The 24,058-nt window shown below is 38.5% G+C and overlaps 3 protein-coding genes and 1 long non-coding RNA gene across 7 annotated transcripts; 2 read left to right on the forward strand and 2 right to left on the reverse strand.

Annotated features, from left to right (window-relative positions):
- The first annotated feature begins 282 nt into the window (after nucleotides 1-282).
- Nucleotides 283-16,007, forward strand: LOC122654404 (hypersensitive-induced response protein-like protein 1). Of its 4 annotated transcripts, XM_043848484.1 has the most exons (7): nucleotides 283-287; nucleotides 910-911; nucleotides 13,271-13,464; nucleotides 14,141-14,261; nucleotides 14,352-14,443; nucleotides 14,631-14,727; nucleotides 15,543-16,007. In XM_043848484.1, exons 3-7 carry the CDS (start codon nucleotides 13,276-13,278, stop codon nucleotides 15,899-15,901), a joined length of 858 nt encoding a protein of 285 aa, XP_043704419.1. In that variant the 5' UTR covers nucleotides 283-287; nucleotides 910-911; nucleotides 13,271-13,275; the 3' UTR covers nucleotides 15,902-16,007. The 4 variants fall into 4 exon arrangements, with proteins under 4 accessions (XP_043704419.1, XP_043704417.1, XP_043704418.1 ...); XM_043848482.1 differs by lacking the exons at nucleotides 283-287; nucleotides 910-911 and adding an exon at nucleotides 9,829-9,914; XM_043848483.1 differs by lacking the exons at nucleotides 283-287; nucleotides 910-911 and adding an exon at nucleotides 10,275-10,396.
- On the reverse strand, nucleotides 3,297-4,697 carry LOC122654409. Its single transcript, XR_006331906.1, has 2 exons — nucleotides 4,576-4,697; nucleotides 3,297-3,619 (listed from the first exon to the last, which is right to left on the reverse strand). It is a non-coding gene; the product is annotated as an uncharacterized LOC122654409 (long non-coding RNA).
- LOC122654408 (hypersensitive-induced response protein 1-like) lies at nucleotides 3,414-6,446 on the forward strand. Its single transcript, XM_043848488.1, has 6 exons — nucleotides 3,414-3,602; nucleotides 3,885-3,895; nucleotides 4,570-4,679; nucleotides 5,287-5,378; nucleotides 5,548-5,644; nucleotides 6,040-6,446. Exons 1-6 carry the CDS (start codon nucleotides 3,414-3,416, stop codon nucleotides 6,399-6,401), a joined length of 861 nt encoding a protein of 286 aa, XP_043704423.1. The 3' UTR covers nucleotides 6,402-6,446.
- A 2,182-nt stretch (nucleotides 16,008-18,189) lies between the features above and the next one.
- LOC122656491 (mitochondrial outer membrane protein porin of 36 kDa-like) lies at nucleotides 18,190-23,433 on the reverse strand. The gene is made up of 6 exons (XM_043851031.1): nucleotides 23,279-23,433; nucleotides 23,119-23,186; nucleotides 22,075-22,185; nucleotides 19,985-20,071; nucleotides 19,184-19,392; nucleotides 18,190-18,799 (listed from the first exon to the last, which is right to left on the reverse strand). The coding sequence occupies exons 1-6, from the start codon at nucleotides 23,325-23,327 to the stop codon at nucleotides 18,493-18,495; spliced, it is 831 nt and encodes a 276-aa protein (XP_043706966.1). The 5' UTR covers nucleotides 23,328-23,433; the 3' UTR covers nucleotides 18,190-18,492.
- Nucleotides 23,434-24,058: the final 625 nt, after the last annotated feature.

A 24,058-nucleotide genomic window follows, 5' to 3' on the forward strand; every position in this document is an offset into this window, starting at 1 on the left:
GGAAGCAGGGCGTACTCTGAACTAAAGTAACTGGACTGAGAAAGAAAGGAGTTTAATTGGCAGCAAGTGAAACCATTAGGATCCTAATAATAAGAAGTGCTAAACCAGATACCTACCTTGGTAGTCTCTTATTAGAACTGCAAAACCAGATAAACTAGTGGAATTTCTTCTTCTGACCTTCTCTCTACGCCTTGCACGCTCTAGAGAGATTATCAGGCCTCAATTTCCACCAGTTTCCATAATGACACTCATCCTATGGAGTTAATAACTTGAATATCATTTCCAAAGTATCTCTAAGCTATTTTCCTGCTGATGGATTTCTCCTATTACATCTAGGATTCTGTCATAACTTTCAAATTTCAAGCTGGAAAACACAGTCCTAATTCCAGCCAACACTGCTAGCAATTTAAATGTCAAAGCAAAGAAAAATAATAACTAGAACTATCCCCATGACCAGGATTGGACTGAATTTCTCAAGATTTAAGGAAGAAGTCCTCATAGGATAAAGTCAGGTCCTCCTCTTGGTCTTCGATACTCATCGTGTGGGTCAGGAGGAGGAACTACTGGCAGCTCCACAGCTGCTGAAGAATCCTGCAGTAGTCATGTGGAACTGAACCTGCGAGGAATTAATTATCATGGGTTTTCTTTTATGCTGTTCTCGTTCAAAATGTAGGGATGATTCTAGTTGGTTTATGAGGTAAATTTGCTATTTTGGTCTCTTTTTAAGGGTTATTTATATTTTTTTATGTTCATTATTATTTTTAGTAAATTGTTTCCACTCTCTTTGCTGGATCCATTTTTACTCTTTCTAAGTTTCCTAAAATTACCAACGAGTCAGTTTGATTCTGCTTATTTTGGTAGTTTTCTGTTTCTGAGTCGAGACTATTATTAGTTTACTTGGAAGTTAAGTTGTTGAGTCTTATAGAGTTTTAAGTCATAATAGGGCTTAGTTGAGTCTTTATGATGCAGGACATTTGGGGGCTGCTCCTACTAGCCCTAGCCTAGGCCCAATTAAATACTCCAAGGGATATCTACTTAGGCCCAAGCCCAAACCCTACCGGCCCTGCTTTTAGTTTATTATGTTTTATCTTTTATTTTTAGAGTTATTTGGCAGTTATTGCTGTAGAAGTAGTTATTAGACGGCAGTTATTGCCGTAGAAGTAGTTCTTAGGGAGTTATTTTCTTTTCTTTTTTTTTTTTTGATTTTGAGTTTTTAAAGACTGTATTTTTGAGAAGGAAGACAAGGAATGATGAACATAATCGAATAATAAAAGAATGAATTGAGTTTCTAGTTGTGTGCCTATGCACTCTTATCTTCTCTCCCCCCCTCTCTTCTTCTTCTTCTCATGGTTTCTTCTCTTTCTTCTCCTGCAATTCTGATTTCTTTCTCGATTCTCTTTTCTCCTTTCTGGTACCCCATCATTTGGTATCAGAGCCAGGTTGGGTGAATCTCTCTCTTCTTCTTTTCCTGTTCTTCTCCCTTTCAGTCTCTCTTCCCCTCTTATTTTCTTCTCCTATCTAAGTTCTCTTATCTTGTTCCCTTCCCTGTTCTGGAAACCCCAAGCCAGAACTCCAAAATACTCATATACTACCTTATCCTCTTTACCATAACATCCATTAAACCCTTTTACCCACACGATTGCAACAACCAATCGTTCCGTATTATTCCATTTTATCCCAAGTTGGAATGATGAACAACCCCGGAGATGCTGCAACAGTAATGGTGTATGACTTCGACATTCCACTCAACAACATTGAGAGGACGTGCTGTTTCAAGATTTCATCTCCTCTTCTCGTGAATTACCGAAGCTTTTGAATGGCATGGATGTGCATCACATGGACTGGTTTCCCGGGTTTATCCAAACTTGATGTCGAGTTTTTTTTAAAGCAAGGGAGAGTTGATGTAGGACATTTGGGGGCTGCTCCTACTAGCCCTAGCCCAGGCCCAATTAGATACTCCAAAGGATACCTACTTAGGCCCAAGCCCAAACCCTACCAGCCCTGCTTTTAGTTTATTTATGTTTTATCTTTTATTTTTTGAGTTATTTGGCAGTCATTGCTATAGAAGTCGTTGTTAGGGAGTTTTTTTATTTTTTTTATTGAGTTTTTAAAGACTGTATTTTTGAGAAGGAAGAGAAGGAATGATGAACAGAATGGAATAATAAAAGAATGAATTAAGTTTGTGGCTGTGTGCATGTGCACTCTTCTCTTCTCTCCCCCCCCCCCCTCTCTTCTTCTTCTTCTCATGGTTTCTTCTCTTTCTTCCCCTGCAATTCTGATTTCTTTCTAGATTCTCTTTTCTCCTTTCTGGTCCCCCATCACTTTCTAGAACACTTTAAACGTCTGGAAAGAAAGATTATTAGGCCTCAATTTCCACCAGTTTCCATAATGGTGGAGGACTTGGAGAAGCAGATTGAAAGTGACCATTTCAGTCTCTATTTGGGATGCCAAAATGCACTAGAAGCTTCTTATTGTGGTTCCCAATCCTACAATGAGAAAGCAGCACCTGTGGAAAATCTGCTCTCGTATGAAGAAATGCTGCAAGATTTAATGCAGAACCCGGAGCTTCTTCATATTCTTCATATCTTTGCAGTAAGGTTGCAGAACACCTGATCGATTTGATCCACACCATATGGGGGGGAGGGAGGGGTGGTGTTTTGAAACAGATGAAGTCAACTATGTATTTTTGCTTTGGATTTCTTTTTTTAGGCGTTTTTTTGTATGTGTTTGTCTTGTACTAATCTCTCCTGGTTGTAACAGTTCTACTTGGTTTTGCTGACTTCACTTGTATCTATCATGGTTTAGCATATTTCCATCTCCATCGTCTCTCTCTCTCTTTTCGTTTTCTTTTTCTTCTTCACAAGTTCTAGTATTGAGGTTTTGTCAAAGCATATATCCTAAGAATTTCCATATGTTTCTTGACCATTTCCATACGTGTCTTTGTGTATCTTTTGTCTCTCCAATATAATACGATACGTCTATTAAAATCACTCTCTTCCGATACGATACCCGATACCAATACTTTAAACCTTGCTCTTGCCTCTTTTGTGTGTATGCTTGTTTTTTTTATTCTGTTTTCGTTGATCCTGTATATTTGTTTTTGTGTGTTGTATACGATTTCATAAGGTGCTCATGTTGGAAACAGAATGTTGTTTCCGTCCCAACAGAGATTTCAGCAGCATTTGACTAGAATTTCATTGGTAATGAATTGCATTGTGACGATGGATCAGCAAAAACTACTTGGTTTAAATCAATCTCTCCATGCTTACAGAAATTTTGTTGGTTTCAAATGCAATTGGAATTCATTCCTGGTTATGTTGCTGATTAAGCATTCATAAAGCATCTTGGGTTTTTTCTCCTCTGTTTTGTTCTCTATTGATCTTCATGGTCTTTTTTAGCTGGCAGAGTCAAATATGGGACAATCAGTTTGCTGTATTCAAGTGGACCAGTCAACCGTAGCCATCAAGGAGACCTTTGGAAAGTTTGCTGGTGTGCTTGAGCCTGGTTGTCACTTCTTGCCTTGGTGTTTTGGGAGTCAGTTAGCTGGGAACCTTTCATTGCGTGTGAAGCAACTTGATGTTCGATGTGAAACAAAGACTAAGGTTCATGGCTAGTTTACCTCCACTTATGTAAAAAATATTTCCATGTTGAGAATTATGATATTTTCCTTTTTCTTCCCCCCACCAACCCCCCCCCCCCCAAAAAAAATAATTTCTTGAGGTTATAATAATTTTTAACGTGCACGCTGATAAGATTGAATTATCTGATTTATAAGAAACATTTTCTGTAGCTATGTATTTGTAATTGGGTAGTGAATATATTTTTGTATCTCTAGCTATGTATTTGTAATTGGGTTGTGAAAAAACTTTTGGAAATTAAAAAAGGGAAATGTTTTTACATAGCCTGCTAAGAGAGGCTTCTCTTTATGGCCCACCCTTTTCTGAGCCACGTGGAGGGCTCCTCTTCTTCTAACCGACTGCTGGATGGTAACCCCCTCCATGGATTAACCATGTTTTGCTTACTGTGTTAGCTTTGTTCTCAAATGGTTGAACCAAAGTTTTCACGAAGTTTCCAAAGTAGTAATATCAACCAATCGTTAAACAATTATATCTTCATGCGGTTTGGGCTGGAACTTACTAGACTCATAAAAATGATGGAATAGATGACGTGCCTACAAACTTGATTGCCACTGGAGCAGCCATGTTGCAGCTGTTAAGAGACGCCTCTCTAAATGGGCCTCTCTCCAAAAGAAAAAGGAAAACAAAATACTAAAGAAGTTGGGGTGGGGTTGGGGGTTTTACATTTCATGTTTATTTTATAACTTTTCATACTAACTGAGCATACCATTGCATATTTGGTACAATTTATTAAAACCAACATTAAAAGCTAACTTGCAGTCTATTCTTCCCTCTTAAAATTAAACTAGTACTCGTTCCACCATAATTATTGATAACATTCAACTAGTTTGCATGTATAGGGACATGGGAATCGAAATCCAATGTGTATCCTGGACCATCACACAATTATTCTATTTTCCTGTAGGTTTTAAGGTTTAACATTCACAAATTATGTCACTGTGGTTGCATCCATTCAATATCGTGCTTCGGCAAACAAAGCTGCTGATGCTTTCTATAAACTCAGCAACACCAGGGAGCAGATTCAAGCCTACGTTTTTTATGGTCTGAATGCGAAACTCTTAAATTTGCTGAGCTTTATGAAATTGAAGTTCTGTTTGTGCTTCCATCTTTTGTATTTTGATTATATCTGTTCTTGACAAACATATCGATCCTATGACCTACATTATTAAAATTAGCCTGCGGGATAGATGTCCTGATGTTTATATGGCAGAGAAGAGGAAGTCCATCTTGGAATACTTTAGAATACTTTTTAGGAAAATGTCTTAAAATTCCCTTGGGGAAACTTCTCATACTTTCCAGGTTATAGGCTTAATAGTGTGCTTGTCATGGACTCATGATCTTAATTGAGACATTACAACAACAGCAACAACAACTCTGCCTTACACCAGCTAAATGGGTTCGGCTATTTTAGTTGAGGCTTTAGTTTTATAATATTAAGATATTACTTGGCCACTGTCAAACTTCATTCTCTACATTCAGAGGAATCTCAGGTGTCGCATTTCCCTAATGGTGTTTGCAATCATATCCATTTGAAGTTCAGAGATTATCCAATCAAAACGTTTAGGCATTATATATTTTTGTTGTTGAGCAACAACTAATATGCCTGAAAGATTAATTAATTTGTCCCACACTTGTAACTGTTTTTCAGTTATCAGGGCAAGTGTTCCAAATTTGGACTTGGCTTCCACCTTTGAGCAAAAGAATGAAATAGCGAAATCTGTGGAAGAAGAGCTTGAAAAGGTCATCTTTTAACTATTATCGTTTCCTTTTTGTGTGTGTGTGTTTTATTTGGGGGTGGGGTTGGTGTGGTTAAAGAACTACGATATCCTGGTAGACTCTGTACATTCTTCCGGAACCTCCTATTAGATCGCTTGAACAAATTGTATTCATTTTATTTTGAATTTTACAGGCAATGTCAGCATATGGTTATGAGATTGTCCAAACACTTATTGTGGATATTGAACCAGACGAGCATGTAAAGAGAGCAATGAATGAAATAAATGCAGGTAATTATTTGAGGGTTAAGGTTTGGCATGTTTTCAGAAATATGAACCTCTGTAGGATGAAGGACAATAACCTCCATCATCTCTAAAACAGATGTCCTTCTTTATTTGCATAAAATAAAATCTGCAAATTGGCCCAATCACAAATCTCTCTGTCTGGTTGTTCCATCCATCATATATCTTTGTAAGCAGTGATTATATCACCAGGTACTACCCAATCAAATGAATGGCAGGAAAAGGCATTCAGGAATATCTATGTAAATGCACTGGATATGTATTAGATGCTTTTTCTTATTCATGGAATTGGTCAGCTGAATCACCCATGTGATGCACTGATTATCCTATATTTGTGGTTTGTGGGGGTGATTTGTATTATTAACTCTTGAATGCCACAACAGCTGCTAGATTGAGAGTGGCAGCAAATGAGAAGGCTGAAGCAGAGAAGATATTACAGATCAAGCGAGCTGAGGGAGATGCAGAGTCCAAATATCTGGCGGGGCTTGGTATAGCTCGACAGCGGCAGGCCATTGTGGATGGATTGAGGGACAGTGTACTGGCCTTCTCTACGAATGTGCCAGGGACAACAGCAAAGGATGTAATGGACATGGTACTGGTGACACAGTACTTTGATACGATGAAGGAGATTGGATCATCATCAAAGTCTTCTTCTGTTTTCATCCCACACGGGCCTGGAGCCGTGAAAGATGTTGCCTCGCAGATTAGGGTAGGTCTCCTTCAGGCTAACTCCACTCAGCTGTAAGGTCTATGGTTTGCTGGAATGGATAGATTTCTAGAGGTTATAGGCTACTCGGTGGTGTATATTGCTGTTATAGGAGGTTGTTAAAAATCTGTGTTAATTGCATCTTTTTGCCTTGTGTTCAAAAACACTGAATTGTCATGTAAATATATACAAATAAGGAAGCCCATCCGAGCCTGGCAAGCCCAGTCTGTATTCGTGATGGCCTGGCCCAAGCCCTTGGAAGCCTGATTCTAAGGTGCATGTAATATAGTGTGTATATTTTGGTGGAATAATTAATATATATGTATTTTAAAATACACATCTATAATGTTATAACTTTCATCTTATTCACCATATGTTTGAATATTAATACATTTATGTTATGGTCCTGACAGATCATATATATATTTTTTTAATTTTAATTTTTCTTTAACTCTCATATTGTCAGGATTCTGACATTTTATGTTATGTTGGTGTGAACTCTCATACGATTGGAACTGAACTCGTTTGTTAGCGGGGTCAAGTGTATGTGTATTGAAGATACACATGAAAGAGAGTATTTTGGCCGCGGTCAAAATACGACGACGATCTTAACTTCCTGCTGCTGCTATGCCTGTTTTTTTTATTTCTTTATGAATTAAAGGTTCGGATGTCGGCTGGTTTTTTGCACGAAACATCTTTTGATCGTTGTCATCGGTGAGTTCTTGGTTTCTCATTTGGTTTTTACCCATCTCTGTCATTTGTGCGTGTATTTCTCCGTCGTTTGTGCGTGTCATTTCTCCACCGTTTGGGCATGTCTCTTCTTCGCTGTTTGTGCGTGTACTACTTCTCTTCTCCTTCTCTGCTCCGTTCACCATGATCCTTGGAACCGTCGGTGACGATACCGACGATAACGACGAATCCACCCCTTTCTTCACGATTCATCACCACCTCGCCTTTTCTGTTTTCTTTGTTTGTCTGTTTGCAGGTGTTGCTGACCCTGGTGCTGGTGGCACTGAGTTTATCGTCGATTAGAAACTCTAGCTGCCGTTCAACCTTCACCATACCTCTCCTGTCATCGGCCGAATCTTCACTCGCCGATCCAGTAGATCCTTGCAAATCTGTTCGAAAGTAGATTGTGGTAACGTTTCAGATGGTTTTTTAACTGTCTATCGAAGCTCCACTCGTCGATCCAACAGAACTCTGTCTTTCTAGCAAGTCTGTTTGAAAGTAGACTGTGGCAGCATGTCGGCACGCGTGGGAAGTCTGGTGCTTTTGGTCTGTTTGGCACGTATGGGCCCCCCTCTATTGGTACGTATGTGCATGCATTTATCTTTAGCTGTGTCTACAGCTTTTTTTCTAGGGATATGATTTTAATCCATCCCCTACGCTGGATGACCTAGTCAATGACATGTGAGACCGGGTCAATTTTCACTCCTTGGTTTTGGATACCGTATATCCATAGCTCCATACCTTGTATTTATCATGCTCTCTATTTATCTTATGTATTTTGTTTTCCTTTGTTTGGCGTTGGGCATGCATGAATGAATAGCAAAAAAGAACTCGTTTGTTAGCGGGGGCTAAGTCAACAAATACAAGAACTCTGCTTAGATTTCAGACAAGTCGTCCAATGAATGAGGACCTTCACCTCCGTGTCACCATCAACACTATTTTTTATTAATTAAAAATTCATTAAAAACCAAAGATCAACAAACCTACGAGGCCTAACATTGTCCATCCTCAACCGGGGTGGGGGAGGGAGGAGGGTTTGAAGAAGTAAACCAGTGCAGTTCCCGTAAATATCCAAAAAACCAAACGCAATCTAGCTAGTGGGCCATATCAACCAAAGTCTCACTCACTCACTTTGATGTATGTGTTTATCTCTCTCCTCAAATTCAAAATTTTTTTTTCTTCCAAAAATAGCCTTAGCATATAATTGTTCATAGTGAATAGAACCTATATAAGAGGTTTCAACTTGGCCTGGTGTTAAGGTCTCTCGTCATTTGTAGCAGACCCCCTAGACCTAGAGCAGTTGGTACCAATAAAAATAATCTTTTTTCATCATTGGTGAAGAGATTTTCTCTTCACCCCAAATGAAAGAAAATTTAGGTTGCATTTGATATGATTTTTTGGAATGCATTATTAACATATGATTAAACATTTCGAACCACTATCTATTTAGTGTATATTCTTATCTTCTCATCCCTTAGAAGATCTCAATTCTAAAGTCTAAACTGCTAACGAAAATGAATTATACATCTCTAATTTGAAATTGTATAATGAATTTTTTGAAATTAAGGCTTGTTTAGGGGCAACATCTTCTGGAACTGTTTTGAGTCCTAGAGAAAGTGAGCTCAAAATTTCAAGTCGATTTAAGGCAATACTTTAGTTTTTCTCCAAAATGGTTACCAAACGCAACCTTAGAGATTTTCTTCCACCCGGATCATTAACTGCTCCATTTTCATGTCCGGTCCATTTCCCCAAGTTCCTCTAATAGGGGAACGAAAATGACCATCCTATCTCCTGCCTGAAAGTGGGGTTCACCCCCCTATTAGAGGGACTTGGGGAAATAGACCGGACAGGAAATGGAGCAGATAATTTTCCCCTTCCACCCTCATGGCCTCATCCCAACTCAAACTCTTCCGAAACCAACAGCAACCCCACATCCTTTCAAAAGGTGGGACCCCAACATGTGAGGTGTGAGTATGGGTGTAAATGAATAGCCAAAAGTCGTTTCCGTATCCGTATTCGTGTCCGCATCCATTTAGCACTATTCGAATCCGTCTGAAAGCTAAATGGATGCGGATACGGATAAGTTATAGCTATCTGAAAAGCTATATTTACATGTAAATGTATAAAATATTCGATCCGTATCTGTGTCCGTATCCATTTAGCACTAATCGAATCCGTTCGAAAGCTAATCGGATACGGATGCGACTATAACACTATCCGAACCGAATCCGATCCATTTACATCCCTAGGTGTGAGTCACACCTGTGTGAGTAGCAGATCCAAACTCGTGAGGCACCCCTTCCGTTACACTTGCCAATCTCAATCATGGCATAAGAGATATTCGTACCGTGTAGTCTCTTCCTTCGCGTGGTCCTTCTTTGCAATTTCGTCATATGTTCAGTTTTTAATGTTTATCTCTTCCTTCGCGTGGTCCTTATTCCCAAACCAGTTGGGAAATGGTCGAACGGGGTCATCCTTCGATGCTAATTTCCTCGTAATGGATTGGAGGGAGACCGATGTATGGCCCCCAACTTGAAACACCAGATTATTCCCATTCAACCTCTAATCTCAACCGTCGATTTAATTGATATTGCAGTGATTGGATAGTTCCCAGTGTTGCAAACTTGCAATACTGGGTGTGGGGTGCCCAGCACACTACTTCAACCCCCGCCTGCAGTTTCGCGTAGGAAACCATGAAACCGCGTCATTCTGGTAGACATGAACCAGCAAGAAAAAGGAATGAGAGTGAGAGAATATAGAAGTTGAAACTTCCAAGTTTATAACACAGAAGAGACTTGGAAGAATCACCTGGGTCCGCTCCTGGTAATCTTGTCTTTTTCCTCTCTCTCTCTCTCTCTCTTATTTGGATAAAAATTTATGATTTCTCATTTTTGGCGATTTTTCCTGTTGATTCATGCATATATAGGAAAAAAAAGGTAGTCAATTCCTCAATGAATTAGTGTCTAACAATGCCTCTTTGGATTGTGAAGAATTATAAGGGATTTTAAATTTTAATTTTTAAGTTGAATATGCATGTATCCTGTGTAAATCCGACGGCGGATTCCTTCTGGGTTTATCTGATTTAGTTGACATTGTGCATAATATATAATCAAGTTTAATTTAGAAGAATCGAATTTCCGAATTCTACCTTTCTCCTTATCCTTTATGGTTGTTGTTGTTGTTGGGCTATATAAATCTGAATCTATTTGTTCGACTTATTCCTCTCTTCTTACATTCGTGGGTTTCTCTTCTTCTCTTCGCCCCTTTAGCAATTCCGGTTGTTTGATAAGACAGAGCTTAAGCTGGTTTGTCTCCTATTGCTTAGGTATTTGTTACTTTTACTGAATTTTATTCTTAATATTTGTTCTTGTTAAGGTCCCAGGTACCAGAGCTTAGTTAAGTTGCTCTGCCTCGTATTTGTTATGCAATCATTAGTTGAATTGAACTATTCTTGTTTTAAGTTCGTCATGGATTTCTTTTAGTTATTCGCCTTCGTATTTGTTATGTAATTGTTATTAACTGAATTGAACTATCAAGAGTTGATTGGTTCTCGTTTTAGGTTTTATAATAGATTTCTGTTAGTAATTCGCTTTCTGCATATTTTGACTTATAAGTTTATTGGAATCAAATTTGAAATCACATGGTTGCGATGAATTCCTGGGTTGCAGCTCCCCATCTTTTTGTTTTAATGGTCACGGGTTCTAGTCTGGAAGCAGCCTCTCTGCGAAAGCAGGGTAAGGCTGCGTACATTATGACCCTCCCCAGACCTCGCAGTGGCAGGAGCCTCATGCACTGGATACACCCTTTTTTTTGTGGGGGGGAGGGGGGGGGGGGGGAGAAGGGGATGGGGGAGATCGAATCAATGATGTTTTCTGTTGCATCTGTGATGTGAGTTTAAAGATATTTGTAATCTTTTTTTCATTTTTGGGGGTTGTGGATTAAATGCTTCTGATGCTCTGAGTTGGTAACAGCTGCCTCCATATCATAGTTCTTTCAGACTAGCTGAGGGGAGCCACTTTATAATTTTTTTCTTTCATCTCTCTTCCTACCCCGTTGCTTTTCATTTTTATGGAAGGCTTCTCTTCTTTTCTGTTCTTCTTGGAGACCTTTAATTAATCTCTTCATGAACCTGCTTCTATTTTGTTGAGTTTGTGATAGTGTCTAGAAGCCTAAGGGATTAGGTTTAGAACTCAGTTGAAAAACCAGACCAGATTTAAGAGTAACTTAATAATATGAAATAAAAAAACTCAGATGTATATAAAACTCTGGTTGAAGCTTTGAATTATAAAGGGAAACAACTCCTCAAAAGACAACTCTGATCCAAAAGTTTGATCTGGCTTTACAGGGATATCCTACTGAGGGTAGAATTCTTGATTTGAGTTTCCAGATCATGGAATCGTTTCTTATTGTCAAGGAATTTGAACAGCACTAAAGGATGATTAAATAGCAACAGAATCAAGCATTAACATTAAGATATGAAGACGAAATAAAACCAGAAAATATGACTCAGAATAGAAAACCGATCTGAGAATTTCAGCAGGTCATGTAGCTGTAGGACTCTATCATAACATCAGCAAGATCAGATTTTGCAACTGTGGCCGGGTTTAGAATATGATTCGGTTGCTAAAATTAAGGTCTAATCTGAAACCTCATGCCAGAATCTTAAGAAAACTGAAATTCCACCAAGCTAGTATGCACAAGAACAGAACAGAAACTGAGAACCCTTACCTGGTTTTTTATGGTGGATATGGAGGAGGATAGTAGAAAAGAAGAGTGATATGAACCAAGCTTCTCACTTGAAACTAAACTGATATCCTATCAGCCATCCTCACCATCTCACCAAGGAATACTGCATCCCACAGCACCATTTTGAATCCCACAAAATGTTGAGGCAGCAAAGCCAAACTTCATTCAATATAAAAATCTTGGGGAAGGCTCTAGGCCTGTACATCTTTAAATAGAAACTACTAGGATAGTTACATATTGGCTATAGGATACTAACAGGCAACAGGAAACTTCCCTTAACTAATAATGACATAAAATCAGCAAACAAAGTTGAAATAAAACTCCCAAACTGTTGGACAGTAGGAGAAGTATTATTTAATCTAAAACTCTATCCAAAGTAAGGAGAATTCTACTCAAACAAGGCTGAAAAAGACCTTAAGAACTAATAAGAGGCTGAAATCTAATAGAAGACTACAGCGCCTTTACGAGTAATGAAATAACCAATTAAATTATAAAATAAGGGCAAGAGATTGCTGCCTGGTCGTGTGGCCCCTGCACCAGCACGGGGGCCAATGTGAGTGCATGCAGGGGCATCCATGACTGGGATTTTTTATAACACAGGGGTGGGGCAGTAATTTTGCATGCTCCTGTGTCTGGGTATAGGAGCCACACGACCAGGCAGCATTTTTTTCTCCCATAAAATAAACACCCTAACTGAGCCCTCACGATCAGGTTCTTGTGGGGAACCAAATCCTGAACCGCAAGAGATCAGATCTGGACCAAAGTGGCCCAAAGCAGAACCGTAAGCTACTGTTCTGGCCTGGGCTGCTGCTTCTTGCGTTGGTACTTCAGAAAGTACCTATCTTTTTACTGATCTGCAAGTCTGCTAACTAGTAGCATTGGGGACTGGCTAGAAACTATATAAAAGGTGATTGTTTGTGTGCTTTTTATTTTTTGAATAAGTTTTAGTTTGTACTTATTTATGCTTTTTCTTAGTTTATTATCTGAAGTTGCATCTGACTTGCCAGGTACAGAAACAGAAGCTCTCGTTCTGTTAGGAGAGACATAGGTGTTCAATGTTTGTTTTCTCATATCTGTTCATGAATTTTGGGATAACTATTCTTTTAGTTGGAACTAACAGCAAATTTGAATTTGTTTTTTCCATTATGTGTTATGGTTGTTGATCATTTTATCCGCAAAGCTTAGAATTATATACCTCAATGATTATTTGAGTCCTTCTAATTGCGATCCTATGAAGGATAAAACAATATCTTCTGTGTAAAGATCATCAGCTTAGATGAGTGATCTAGCCAGTAGAATTTCCATGATATAGAAAAATGTTGCAAGTAGCTAAAACTAAATTTATTAGGTCAGAATGCATGATACTCTTCTTGTATAGTTTTTTCTGTGACATGAAAATTGCTGATCTGAACTTCTTGATGGTATGAAACTAGGGAGTATGGGCAACCTTTTCTGCTGTGTTCAAGTTGATCAATCCACAGTAGCTATCAAGGAGAGATTTGGGAAGTTTGAGGATGTGCTTGAGCCAGGATGCCATTGCTTGCCTTGGGTCCTGGGGAGCCAGGTAGCTGGGCACCTCTCCCTTAGGTTGCAGCAGTTGGACGTGCGTTGTGAGACCAAGACAAAGGTTTTTCAATTCTCTAACTCATTTTATGACTTTATCCTTTTTCCAGCTCAAGTCCATGGTCACCCAGGAGCTCTATTTAATAACTAGGGAGAGTAATGCTTGTGCCACAATTTTCTGTTATCTTTTCTTATGTTATCTATTATAACTCTTAAAACATAAAAAACTATGAAAACCTTTATATGGTTCCTAAGATAATTCTTGGTCCAAATGAGCTTGCTCTACACATCTTAACCGTCACACACCCAAAACATGGAAGATGGTTCACCTAGTGATGACTCCTGTGTTGCCGCAATGGATACTAGTGTAAGTTGTAGTATTTAAATCCCTATAACAGATTATGACATGTCTGCCATAAACGTTTGCACCCATGTGCACCAGCCTCAAACTTGCTTCAAAAGATCATTTATTACAACGTTTTGGGAAGCATAAAATATTCCAGGCTATCCCTATCCAACCTGTTATTCTTGTTAACGCCACCCCCCACCCTGCCCCAATTGTAGTATTCTAGGATATTGCTTACTCATTGAATTTAACAAAATCCACATGATGTGAACAGATGAGTGATATGATGAATTTAAGTTCTCCCATCAATGACTGCACTGAGTTGATTTTATTTTACTTTTTTTTCTTTTTCCAATCACTGAGTTGATCTTTATTCTTGTTATTCATTCTGCAGGACAATGTATTTGTCAATGTTGTCGCATCTGTGCAATACCGTGCCTTGGCTGATAAGGCCAGTGATGCTTTCTATAAATTAAGCAATACAAGAAGCCAAATCCAGGCCTATGTTTTTGATGGTATGGAGTTTGAACTAGAAAAACTATTACATACATATCTGTACCTTGGCTGATCTTTATGAACTAATGTTACCCTTTCCATTTTTCCAGTGATCAGAGCAAGCGTTCCTAAGCTGAATCTAGATGCTGCTTTTGAGCAGAAGAATGAAATTGCAAAAGCTGTAGAAGATGAGCTTGAAAAGGTAAGCTGCTGGTTAGTGAACAAAGTTTGAAATATGAGCATGTGAATGCATATCTGCTTGTGGGAAGGGACACCCATAAGTCAACCCTGTATTCTAGAAGAGAGTGACTTTTTGTTTTGAGACAACACATTAGCTCATTCCCTTTTTTTTACTCTGGAAGCTAAACATGTTCCTATATGATCCCCAGGCTATGTCGGCTTATGGGTTTGAGATCGTGCAAACACTGATTGTTGATATAGAGCCTGATGAGCATGTGAAGCGGGCAATGAATGAAATCAACGCTGGTAAGTACCCTTTGTCTTAGGTAATCTAATCATGTATATGTATGTAGGAATGTGTAGGATGATCCTAGTTGGTCCCTGCACATGGTGTAACCCAACTGTCTTCTATTTGATCCTGCACTTGCATATATAATATATAATATATATAGAGAGAGAGAGAGAGGATTCAATGGTGAAACATCAAGTACAACTACAGGGAAATGTTTTCTTGGTAGGTCATGGATTTCTTTGCTGGGTAACCCGTTCAACCACATTGAAGGATCACGTAGCCAACTTAAACATATACTAATAGAGGACCTTCTAGGTTAGCCGCATGTCTAGTCTACTGCAGCTATACCCCTCAATGTAGAGGACAACCTTGTAATATCAACCATCATATAAGGGTTTTTAAGTGGAAAAACAGCCAGTAAGGTTTTGCTCTGCCATGTGTCAATTTGCAGATTGGCTGAAATTTACCATGTTGAGTAGTGGTAACTTACCTAATACATAGAGATTGTAAACTTAGCTGCTGCATGTGAGATTCCTTACTTGGATTACTTTGTTAGGTGATATTTTCAATATTTTTAAAAAAAAAATTAATACTTCTGTTTAGTGGTTTGAATAGTAGAGTAATTTTGGCCTACCTTTAATGTTTGCATAAATACATAGATCCATGGGTGGGATCAATTTGGCCAAAGAGGTGGAATCTCAAAGCGTTAAATGGTCTAGTAAAATCATCCTTTATGAAAGATGTTTTAGTGAGATATAGGGGGGGTGGGGTGTTGGTAAACACCTCTGGATGATGATAATTAGTGTTCTGAATCATCAATTGTGTTCAGCTGCAAGGCTAAGGTTGGCAGCAAATGAGAAGGCGGAGGCTGAAAAGATTCTTCAAATTAAGCGAGCTGAGGGTGAGGCGGAAGCAAAATATTTGTCAGGGTTGGGTATTGCTCGTCAGCGTCAGGCTATTGTGGATGGTCTGAGAGACAGTGTACTAGGTTTCTCAGTCAATGTTCCAGGGACGACTGCAAAAGATGTTATGGACATGGTCCTTGTCACTCAGTATTTTGACACCATGAAGGAGATTGGCGCTGCCTCTAAGTCATCTGCCGTTTTTATCCCTCATGGACCTGGTGCTGTTCGTGATGTTGCAACCCAAATTCGTGATGGACTGCTTCAGGCATCATCTCATCAGTAATTAGGATAATTGCACTGTTATCTTGGTCTATGTTTGAATGTGAATATGTCATGTCCATTTGCCTTCTGTGTGGTTTGTTTAAAATTCAACGGCCAGCAGTTTTCCTAATATTTGCTCATTTACTTGTGTAATATCCAGTTTTCCTACTATTCATGTCCATTTGCCTTCTTCTGTGTTGGTTGTGACTTTGAATAGCTTTCTGTTTTCTTATTGCTCAAAGCAATAGAATTTAGCCTTCATACAGTTTTTTTTAAGATTTTGACAACAGAATATGCTTAATCAGTGTTTTGTCTTGCTTAAAAACTATATGGAACATTTGATCTCCAAGAAAGCAGAAACCAGGGAAAACCTTATTTGGTTATCAATTCTACCTTTCTAGTTACCTCATCTTCTCTTTGAACTATGTCAACTAAAAAAGCAATAGGGGTTAATTAGAACCATTATTGAACTGAAACAAAGCTTCATATCCTATACTAGCATTCATTCACTGACCTGTCTGGACAAATATCCACTACTAAGAGCAGTTTTCCACTTTACCAAAAGTAATTTTCTCAGTGAGGATGCAGAGGCTGATGTATCCATTAAATTGAAGGCAATTCATTTGATACTGAACAATTGAATCGAATTCGACTGAAAGGCTGTTATCCTAAGAAGGTTAATCATCGCTGTTTTTGGTGCGCAAAATTGATTAGAAGTTTATTATGGTATTCCGGAGGGGAATTTTAGAGTGATAAAGAGAAGTTAGGCTCTTCTAAAATCCAAAATTAGTGGGCAGTCTTTGCAACAGGCAATAGCTGTTGTCTAGATCTGAAAAATACTATTTATTTATATATTTAAAAAAAAAAATTATCATCCCATACACCACCCACCATGTATTGGGCTCTTCCACTCGGGATCCACATCCTCTACATCCATTTGCACAAAATCCATTATACCAAGCGTAGTGACCAAATCTTTCTCATCAGAATAGCAACCCCACTCTCAATCCTCAAAACTCTTTTTTGGTACAAGTAAACTGATTATGCTGTAGGGAGCTAGAGGGTCCAAGCCTGGATCTTGGAGGAGGGAGACGCTACAAAGTGGAATGACTAGTGCAATGTGAAGCAGGAGAGTCGATCCCATGACCTCCTGAGACCCTCCACCACGGTACCACCAACTGCACTAGCATTTGATTTGTTTTCTAAATTTTCGCGCATCCTATGTTCGAATTAAATTGTTAAAAGCATGCTCTGCATAAAATCACCTATGGTTTAAGAGTATGGTTACAGTAAATGAAAATTTTACACTGCTGAACAATTTCACTTAAAAATCTTACTGGATCAAACACCAAGGGTACTTCCATTGTTCATCTTATCATACCCTAGACTATAGATTATTGGAAAAAAGAACACTAACAAGTCACGAGATTCCTGTGCTTAAACACAAGAGCATGGAAAATTACCAATCAGCTCTTAATGAACAAAAAAAATCTCATTTCAATCAAATGCTCCTGCACACACTTTTATTGACACCATGCGGATGTAAGTTCTACACGACCAGATAGTTATCTCTTGCCCATAGATTGTATTTAATTTCAATGCACTCACTCTTTCGCTCCATTGCATTATTTTATCAGCTGACAAGCTAATCGAGTAATTTGGGACTCTGGGCTGAAACTTAACAAGCAATTAGGCTATCTTGAGGTCTCCAAACATATTATAACCAACCAGCCCCATATCGTTAAGTCCAAGAACATGACGATACAAAAGCATATCAAGTGACAAATAAAATATAACATTAATGAGATCCCATTCACTATGAGGTATAGGAGAGGGCATAGGGCATCAAGAGGGTGTTTTGGAAATATATTAAAATCCTGTAACGGTTGACGATAAACCGTTCTCTGAGTGGAGGAAAACTCTCCCCAAATAACCAGGAAGTTGTTCTCTGATCAAAATACAAATAGGAAATTTATATGAGTGGCAGATTTGAGAGGCTGAAGCCACGAGCGAAGCAAATTAAGAGCAGAACCGCTTGTAGACTCAAATCCTGTAGCAAGGTGAATTAACTCATAGAGGGTGATCCATAGTCTTACAGAGCATCTTGGGATCAACACCCCTACTGCATATGGTGGATACACAACACAAGCAGTTGAGAAGTGCAAACCCTCATTCACTCAATAGAGGGTGATCCATAGTCTTACAGAGCATCTGGGATCATCACCCCTAAAACATATGGTGGATACACAACACAAGCAGTGAAGAAGAGCAAACCCTAATTCAATCGGCAAGAAGTCAAGAACTCGTGCAAAAAACACGGTCAGTTTACATTTCTCTAAATTCCCAAAAAAGTTTTGTAAAAGCACAAACCAGCATCAGAAGAATTGAAACAACATTCCAAGTAAAAACCCCTATTGACCGTGTTTGTCCTAAAAACCAGGGAGATGTAAATGATGCTGGTCCACTCCAGCTACAATTATTTTTTACAACCCAAGATTGGAAAAAAAAAGAAGAGAAAAACATCGGTTGACGACTGTAATGTGCTTTACCTTATTGCTTCCCTATACCCTCACCTCTCTGCTTCCCTCCCTAAAAAGAAATATGTCACCTGATTTAGGGCTTGAGAGCTAAAGCCAGACCAACCTTTGCACTTTTTTCAATGGCCCTGGTGTCCACTTCTCCTGAAATGGTGAATAGGGACTTTGGCCGCCACTCATGCTGGATAAGAGCACTGACTTTCCCATAGTTATTGACTCGAGCCTTCACTGCAGTCAATGGATCCAGCGCATGCTGGGTTCCAATTGTCAAGGTATTTTCATTGGTTGCAAAGCTATGTGCAAGCTCAGCACCAACAGCTGTGTTGGTCAAAGGGCTCACAAAGTGGTAGTATGAACCAATTAGGTTCTCACCTTTATCGTTCCTGGATAAACAAAATGGAACGCTAAGTGAACCAACAAAATTAACATTAAAAGATTTACCAAGATGTCTCCAATTAACTCTTTGGCCCAAATTCATCCTAATCAAATGAAAAACTGTAAAGCTCAAATGTCTATCCATTGGGCACACCTGGCTAGGCAAACCAATTGGTCCTCGGTTGCTTGAGACCCGAGAGGAGGGATCACCCAAAAATGGGATAAAAGGTATGGTTACAAGTTACAACCATGCTTACTCAAAATGGTCAACCCAATCAAGAAAGCACAGGATGCTTGTCATAGGAAACGGTGTCAAGGACTAAAGACGCAAGACAGAAGTAGGGAAAAAATTGACCTCGTTACATAGAAAAGAAGAAAATAAAAATACTCACAAGTGCAGGGAAGCAATGAGATTTTCATTCGTGAAACTCAAGGCAGAATTGTATTTGGTGAAGTTCCCAGAAGCAGTGTCAAAGGAGATATCAGTTCCGACAGCAACAGTATTATTTCCGACTACACCCGAAAAATTTACAATGGGATTTGCAGTCAACCCAATGCTTGTGTTGATCCCTGAATAGTCATGTGCGTACTGGAGTTCCACCTGTCACAACCATCCAAGTATTCAACAGATAATTAACAAACATACATATAAGACATTAATAAATGAGCACAACTTACATCGGCAGATTTATAGTACCTTCTTATCATATGAATAAAATAAAATTTTAGAAAGGTTACAGACATGTAGCTTCGTTTTTGTAGACGACAGCCACATTCTCTTAAGACAAGCTATCACTAAGCTTCCATGGGCATATAATCTTTTACAAACTAGTTGTCAAGGCGGCTAGGTAACCCAAGGCAGTAGAAAAGATGGGGGCAGGGGAGGTGGGAACGAACGCTGCACATTGACAACTATAGTTTATAAATAATAAACAGTTCAAACAACGAATAACATCGGAAGCTCCATATGCATGATATTATAACTGTAAAAATAAATAATCTCAAATCAAAATGCTCTTAATATGAGATATATGTAGCATGAATCATTTTAACGCTACCAAAAAGGATAAGAAACAAAGGTTTACCTACAATTAGATCAAAGTTTGTCCCCAGCTAGGGAATCAAAGTTTTAGGTGAATATTGACAATGCCAGTGCAACTTAGTGGTAACAAAAAAGATTGTGAATTTCTTACCTTTCCGGACCTTTGATCAGGAACAATGAAGCTAAAGATTGTCTTCAGCCCAGGTGCAGGTTCATCAACCGTAATGGTTGCTACGAGCTGGGAAGTTCATACAATGAAAAAGACAACCAACTGAGCACAGCATTAAACAAAAGAGAGGGAAACCAAAAAAATTGACCAAGCACTGTTATTGGATTTATACAAAATCATATGTCCAACTGAAAGTAAGAGCTAAATGAGGATACAAATATTTAAACATATAGATAAAGAAAGCTTGTCCTACACCGCCTCTCTGCAAAACTACATGATACAAATTTAGATATGATTATTCGAGGAGAGGAATAAACATTTGCACATAAGAAACATCTATGGAAGACTAACTAGCAAATATTCAAACACATGCTGCAAAACTAACACTTAATGTAGCCGAAAACCTCCTCACTAACCACCTGGTCAAGCCCTAACCCACCCACCCACCCCCGCACACCAAAAAAAAAACCAAAAACTCTATCCTAACTGTCCAAAGGAACAGTGCAGACAGATGGTTTCAGAACAAATGGGTCTCATTCACAAACATGCCTACTACTGACACTTCATCCTCACCATCCATCCACCATCTAAATAAAGAGTAGTGATTTAATAAGAACGTAAGCAGGTGTTAATGGCTTCTTCACTGGTCATATAAGCAATCTTAAGGCGCTAAGGCCTTATGTCAACTACTCCCCAATTGCAATACCCTCTGTTTTCTAGGTAAAGATAACTGTCTCTTCTTTAAAGGGGGGATAAAAATATACAATGATGTAAAACATGATGTACACTGCATAAACTTTCTACTGCAAGTATAGTAAAGAAACCTCTATGGTACAAGGTTTCATAATCTTATCAATCCAATGAATCTAATTATTGGCCCTAGACAGAAGGTTCCACGGTACTAACTCAATTAATCGGAACCAACTGCTTTAAAAAAAAATACATTTCCTAAAATCAAAACCAGACTGTGTATTAAACATCTGGTTCTGTTTCGTTTCATTCGGTCAAAGCACAGTCGGACTTGTTGGTGCAGGCCTGGGTTTGACACCCCTATGATTAATCATACTAGATGATCCCCAAAGTAATTAAGTTCTATATGAATCAGAAAGAAAGAAAAAAGCAGCATACATATATGAATTTGTCTGATCAAATTGATTATGTAAGAGTTCTTACACACGGAATTTTTATTTTTTGTTGTTAGACAAACAAAAATTTTTATTGGAAGAATAGTGATACAGTAGAATACAACAAAAACAACAAAGGCAAAGCCCCACTACCTTCAGCTAGAGTAAAAGCTTAAAACACAACTACAAAGGAAACCAAATGGCCATCAAACTAAACAGCTTCATCAAGGGTAATCACCCCCAACCACAAGTGGTCTCACAAGTAAAAGCGTAAAACACAACAACAACCAACAACAACAAAGGCAAAGCCCCACTACCTTCAGCCAGAGTAAAAGCGTAAAACACAACAACAAAGGAAACCAAATGGCCATCAAACTAAACAGCTTCATCAAGGGTAATTACTCCCAACCACAAGTGGTCTCACAAGTAGAAGCGTAAAACACAACAACAACCAATAACAACAAAGGAAACCAAACGGCCACCAAACTAAACAATTTCACCAAGGGTAATCACCCCCAACCACCAGACAAGGCCTCAGTACCCCTTTGCCTGGCCAACTCGCCAAATACTATATTGGTTAGAAATGAAGAAGTCAGTTTCCAAGTAAAGAAAAACAAAAAAGAAAATTAAAGCATATTTTTCAATGGGATTTGGGTAAAATTTAATCCTTAGAATAAAAAACGTAGGGAATCTAACACCCTACATCAAAGGTGCAAAAGACATTCAATGCAAGATCACATGCAACGCAGTTGTCCATAATAGGTATCACCCATAGATCAATAAGAACAGAAAATTTCATACTCAAACAGATAAGTATCATCTAACAAAAGCAACCATATCCACTTTCAGCCAAGACAGCTCACAAAGAATACATTGCAAATGAGAGAGTAAATTCAACAAATTAATATAGTTTAGACATTGAACGAGATAGATATGTTAATGAATTACATTGGAGTTTGTGTCCACTTTGATGTCCGTTGTGATGTTCTTGTTCTTAAACTGTGTGCCAACATCAGCCAGAAACAGATCACCTTTCTTAATTCCTGTTGAGGTAAGAGCCTGCAAGGACAACAAATGAGAACCAGCAGAATGAAATAAACTCAACATCATAAAGCGACTACACGGATAGAATGATATAACACCAAATAGATAATTAAAAGTCAAGTTGCCTGGAAAAACATATTAATCAGATTAAAAGCGATCAGTTTGACATGATGCAAATTTGTCTAGGCAGAGACAGATGCATGCGGAAAGGGTACTCATTGGCTTTAAAAAGAGAATTACTGCTCGTCACCCCAATCCAAAACTACAGCCAATAGGGATTCAACATTACAAGCTTCAAAATATCTGGTTCAAACTCTTAGTGAGTGCAGAAATTATTTTATGCTTTTACTCTCTACACCGCAGCATCAAAAATCACCTTGTGCAACTAATTAGACATCCTTAACTTCCAAGATTTGATATATCAGTATCCAGATGCATTCTCAAAGGTTATTACAGTTTAACAAACAAACAAAACGAGCAATACATGCAAAGAAGAACAAGTGATTGAATTGCCGTACAAAGAAATCAACTAACAATCATGACGGCGAGAACAAATTTGCTTACAATTAATAACCACGGAAAAATTTTCAGAGATCGTAGATTATACCGAAAAGTGCTTCATGCGTACAACATTAAGGGACATATTACAGGAGCGAGAGAAGAAGTGGCTTCCAATTGAAAAATTATAAATGAATAAAATCAACATGGACTGTGTAGTAATGGCATAATAAAAGACGAAGGCAAAAAATAACGCAATTCATAAGTGCCATTAAAATCAGAAAGTAAAAAAAAGAACGAAACAAGATAGACGGAAATGCTGTTCAGTGTAAGTTTCCAAATCTCCAAAAGAAACATGAAAAAATAAATCTAATAAAATGGTGAAACCCTAACTGATAGAAGATTGAATTGGAACTACAGTAAATGAAAAGAAACAGATGAGAAACTCACGATGCCATTCGTTGTGTACGTTGTAAGAGTGAACTTGTGGTCGCTGTGGTAGTCTTTGTAAAGAAGATCTAAAGAAGAAAAAGATAAATTAACAAAGATTTCACCAGAAATGAAAGGAAACACAAACAAAGACGAGAGCAGCGATGAACAGATTAATCACCTCTAGCTTTCTTGCCTATATCACTGTAAAGTCCTGGTCCCTTCACCATCTTGTCGTCCACGAAAATGGAGATCGACGACAATCGAGAAATGGAAGAAGTCTGAGAGCGAGACCAGAAGATTGGTCGCAGAAAAAACGTTTGTGAGAATGGAAGAAGGGGGGAAAATAAATAAATAAACCCTAATTTCGTCAGCCTTTGGCTCTGGACTCTGGAGGGAGAGACGGAGTTTCTCCTGAGAATCTGGACCGTCCGATCCAAGGGAAAAAAAAAAAAAGAGATGGGCATTTTACAGCCGTCGATTTATTGTTGAGGGTGGACATTGCATAAATGCCAGGTGGCAGTTAGACAAGAGGACTCAAGACTCCATGAGATATCTTCCCACGACATAAAACAATGACGTTTCATTTTCTTATACCGTCTATTGAAGTACACGTGGAAAGGGTAACAAGCGTAATGGCGGATGCCTTGTGCGAGGGCATCTGACTCGGCGGTTGAGTCAGGGAGAGCAATGGTGAACCGGGATGGACCAGCTGCTTCTAACCTTCCAGGTCAAAATTCTGACTTTTAATTCAACCTTTTTATCCTCTTATGTAATAGCAAAATCTTCCTTATATGTTCATGTAGAGTTGTCAATTTCCAACCCAAGCCGGTTAGACTGACTGACATTGATCAGAAAATATCGAATCAAACCAAATCACATCGATCTGTGTGGTTTTAGTTTGGCTTTTATGAAATTGATAGAAAAATGAACCAAACCAACCAAAACCTCTGATAAAATC

Source organism: Telopea speciosissima, chromosome 3 (assembly GCF_018873765.1).
Source record: "Telopea speciosissima isolate NSW1024214 ecotype Mountain lineage chromosome 3, Tspe_v1, whole genome shotgun sequence".
Classification (NCBI taxonomy): domain Eukaryota; kingdom Viridiplantae; phylum Streptophyta; class Magnoliopsida; order Proteales; family Proteaceae; genus Telopea; species Telopea speciosissima.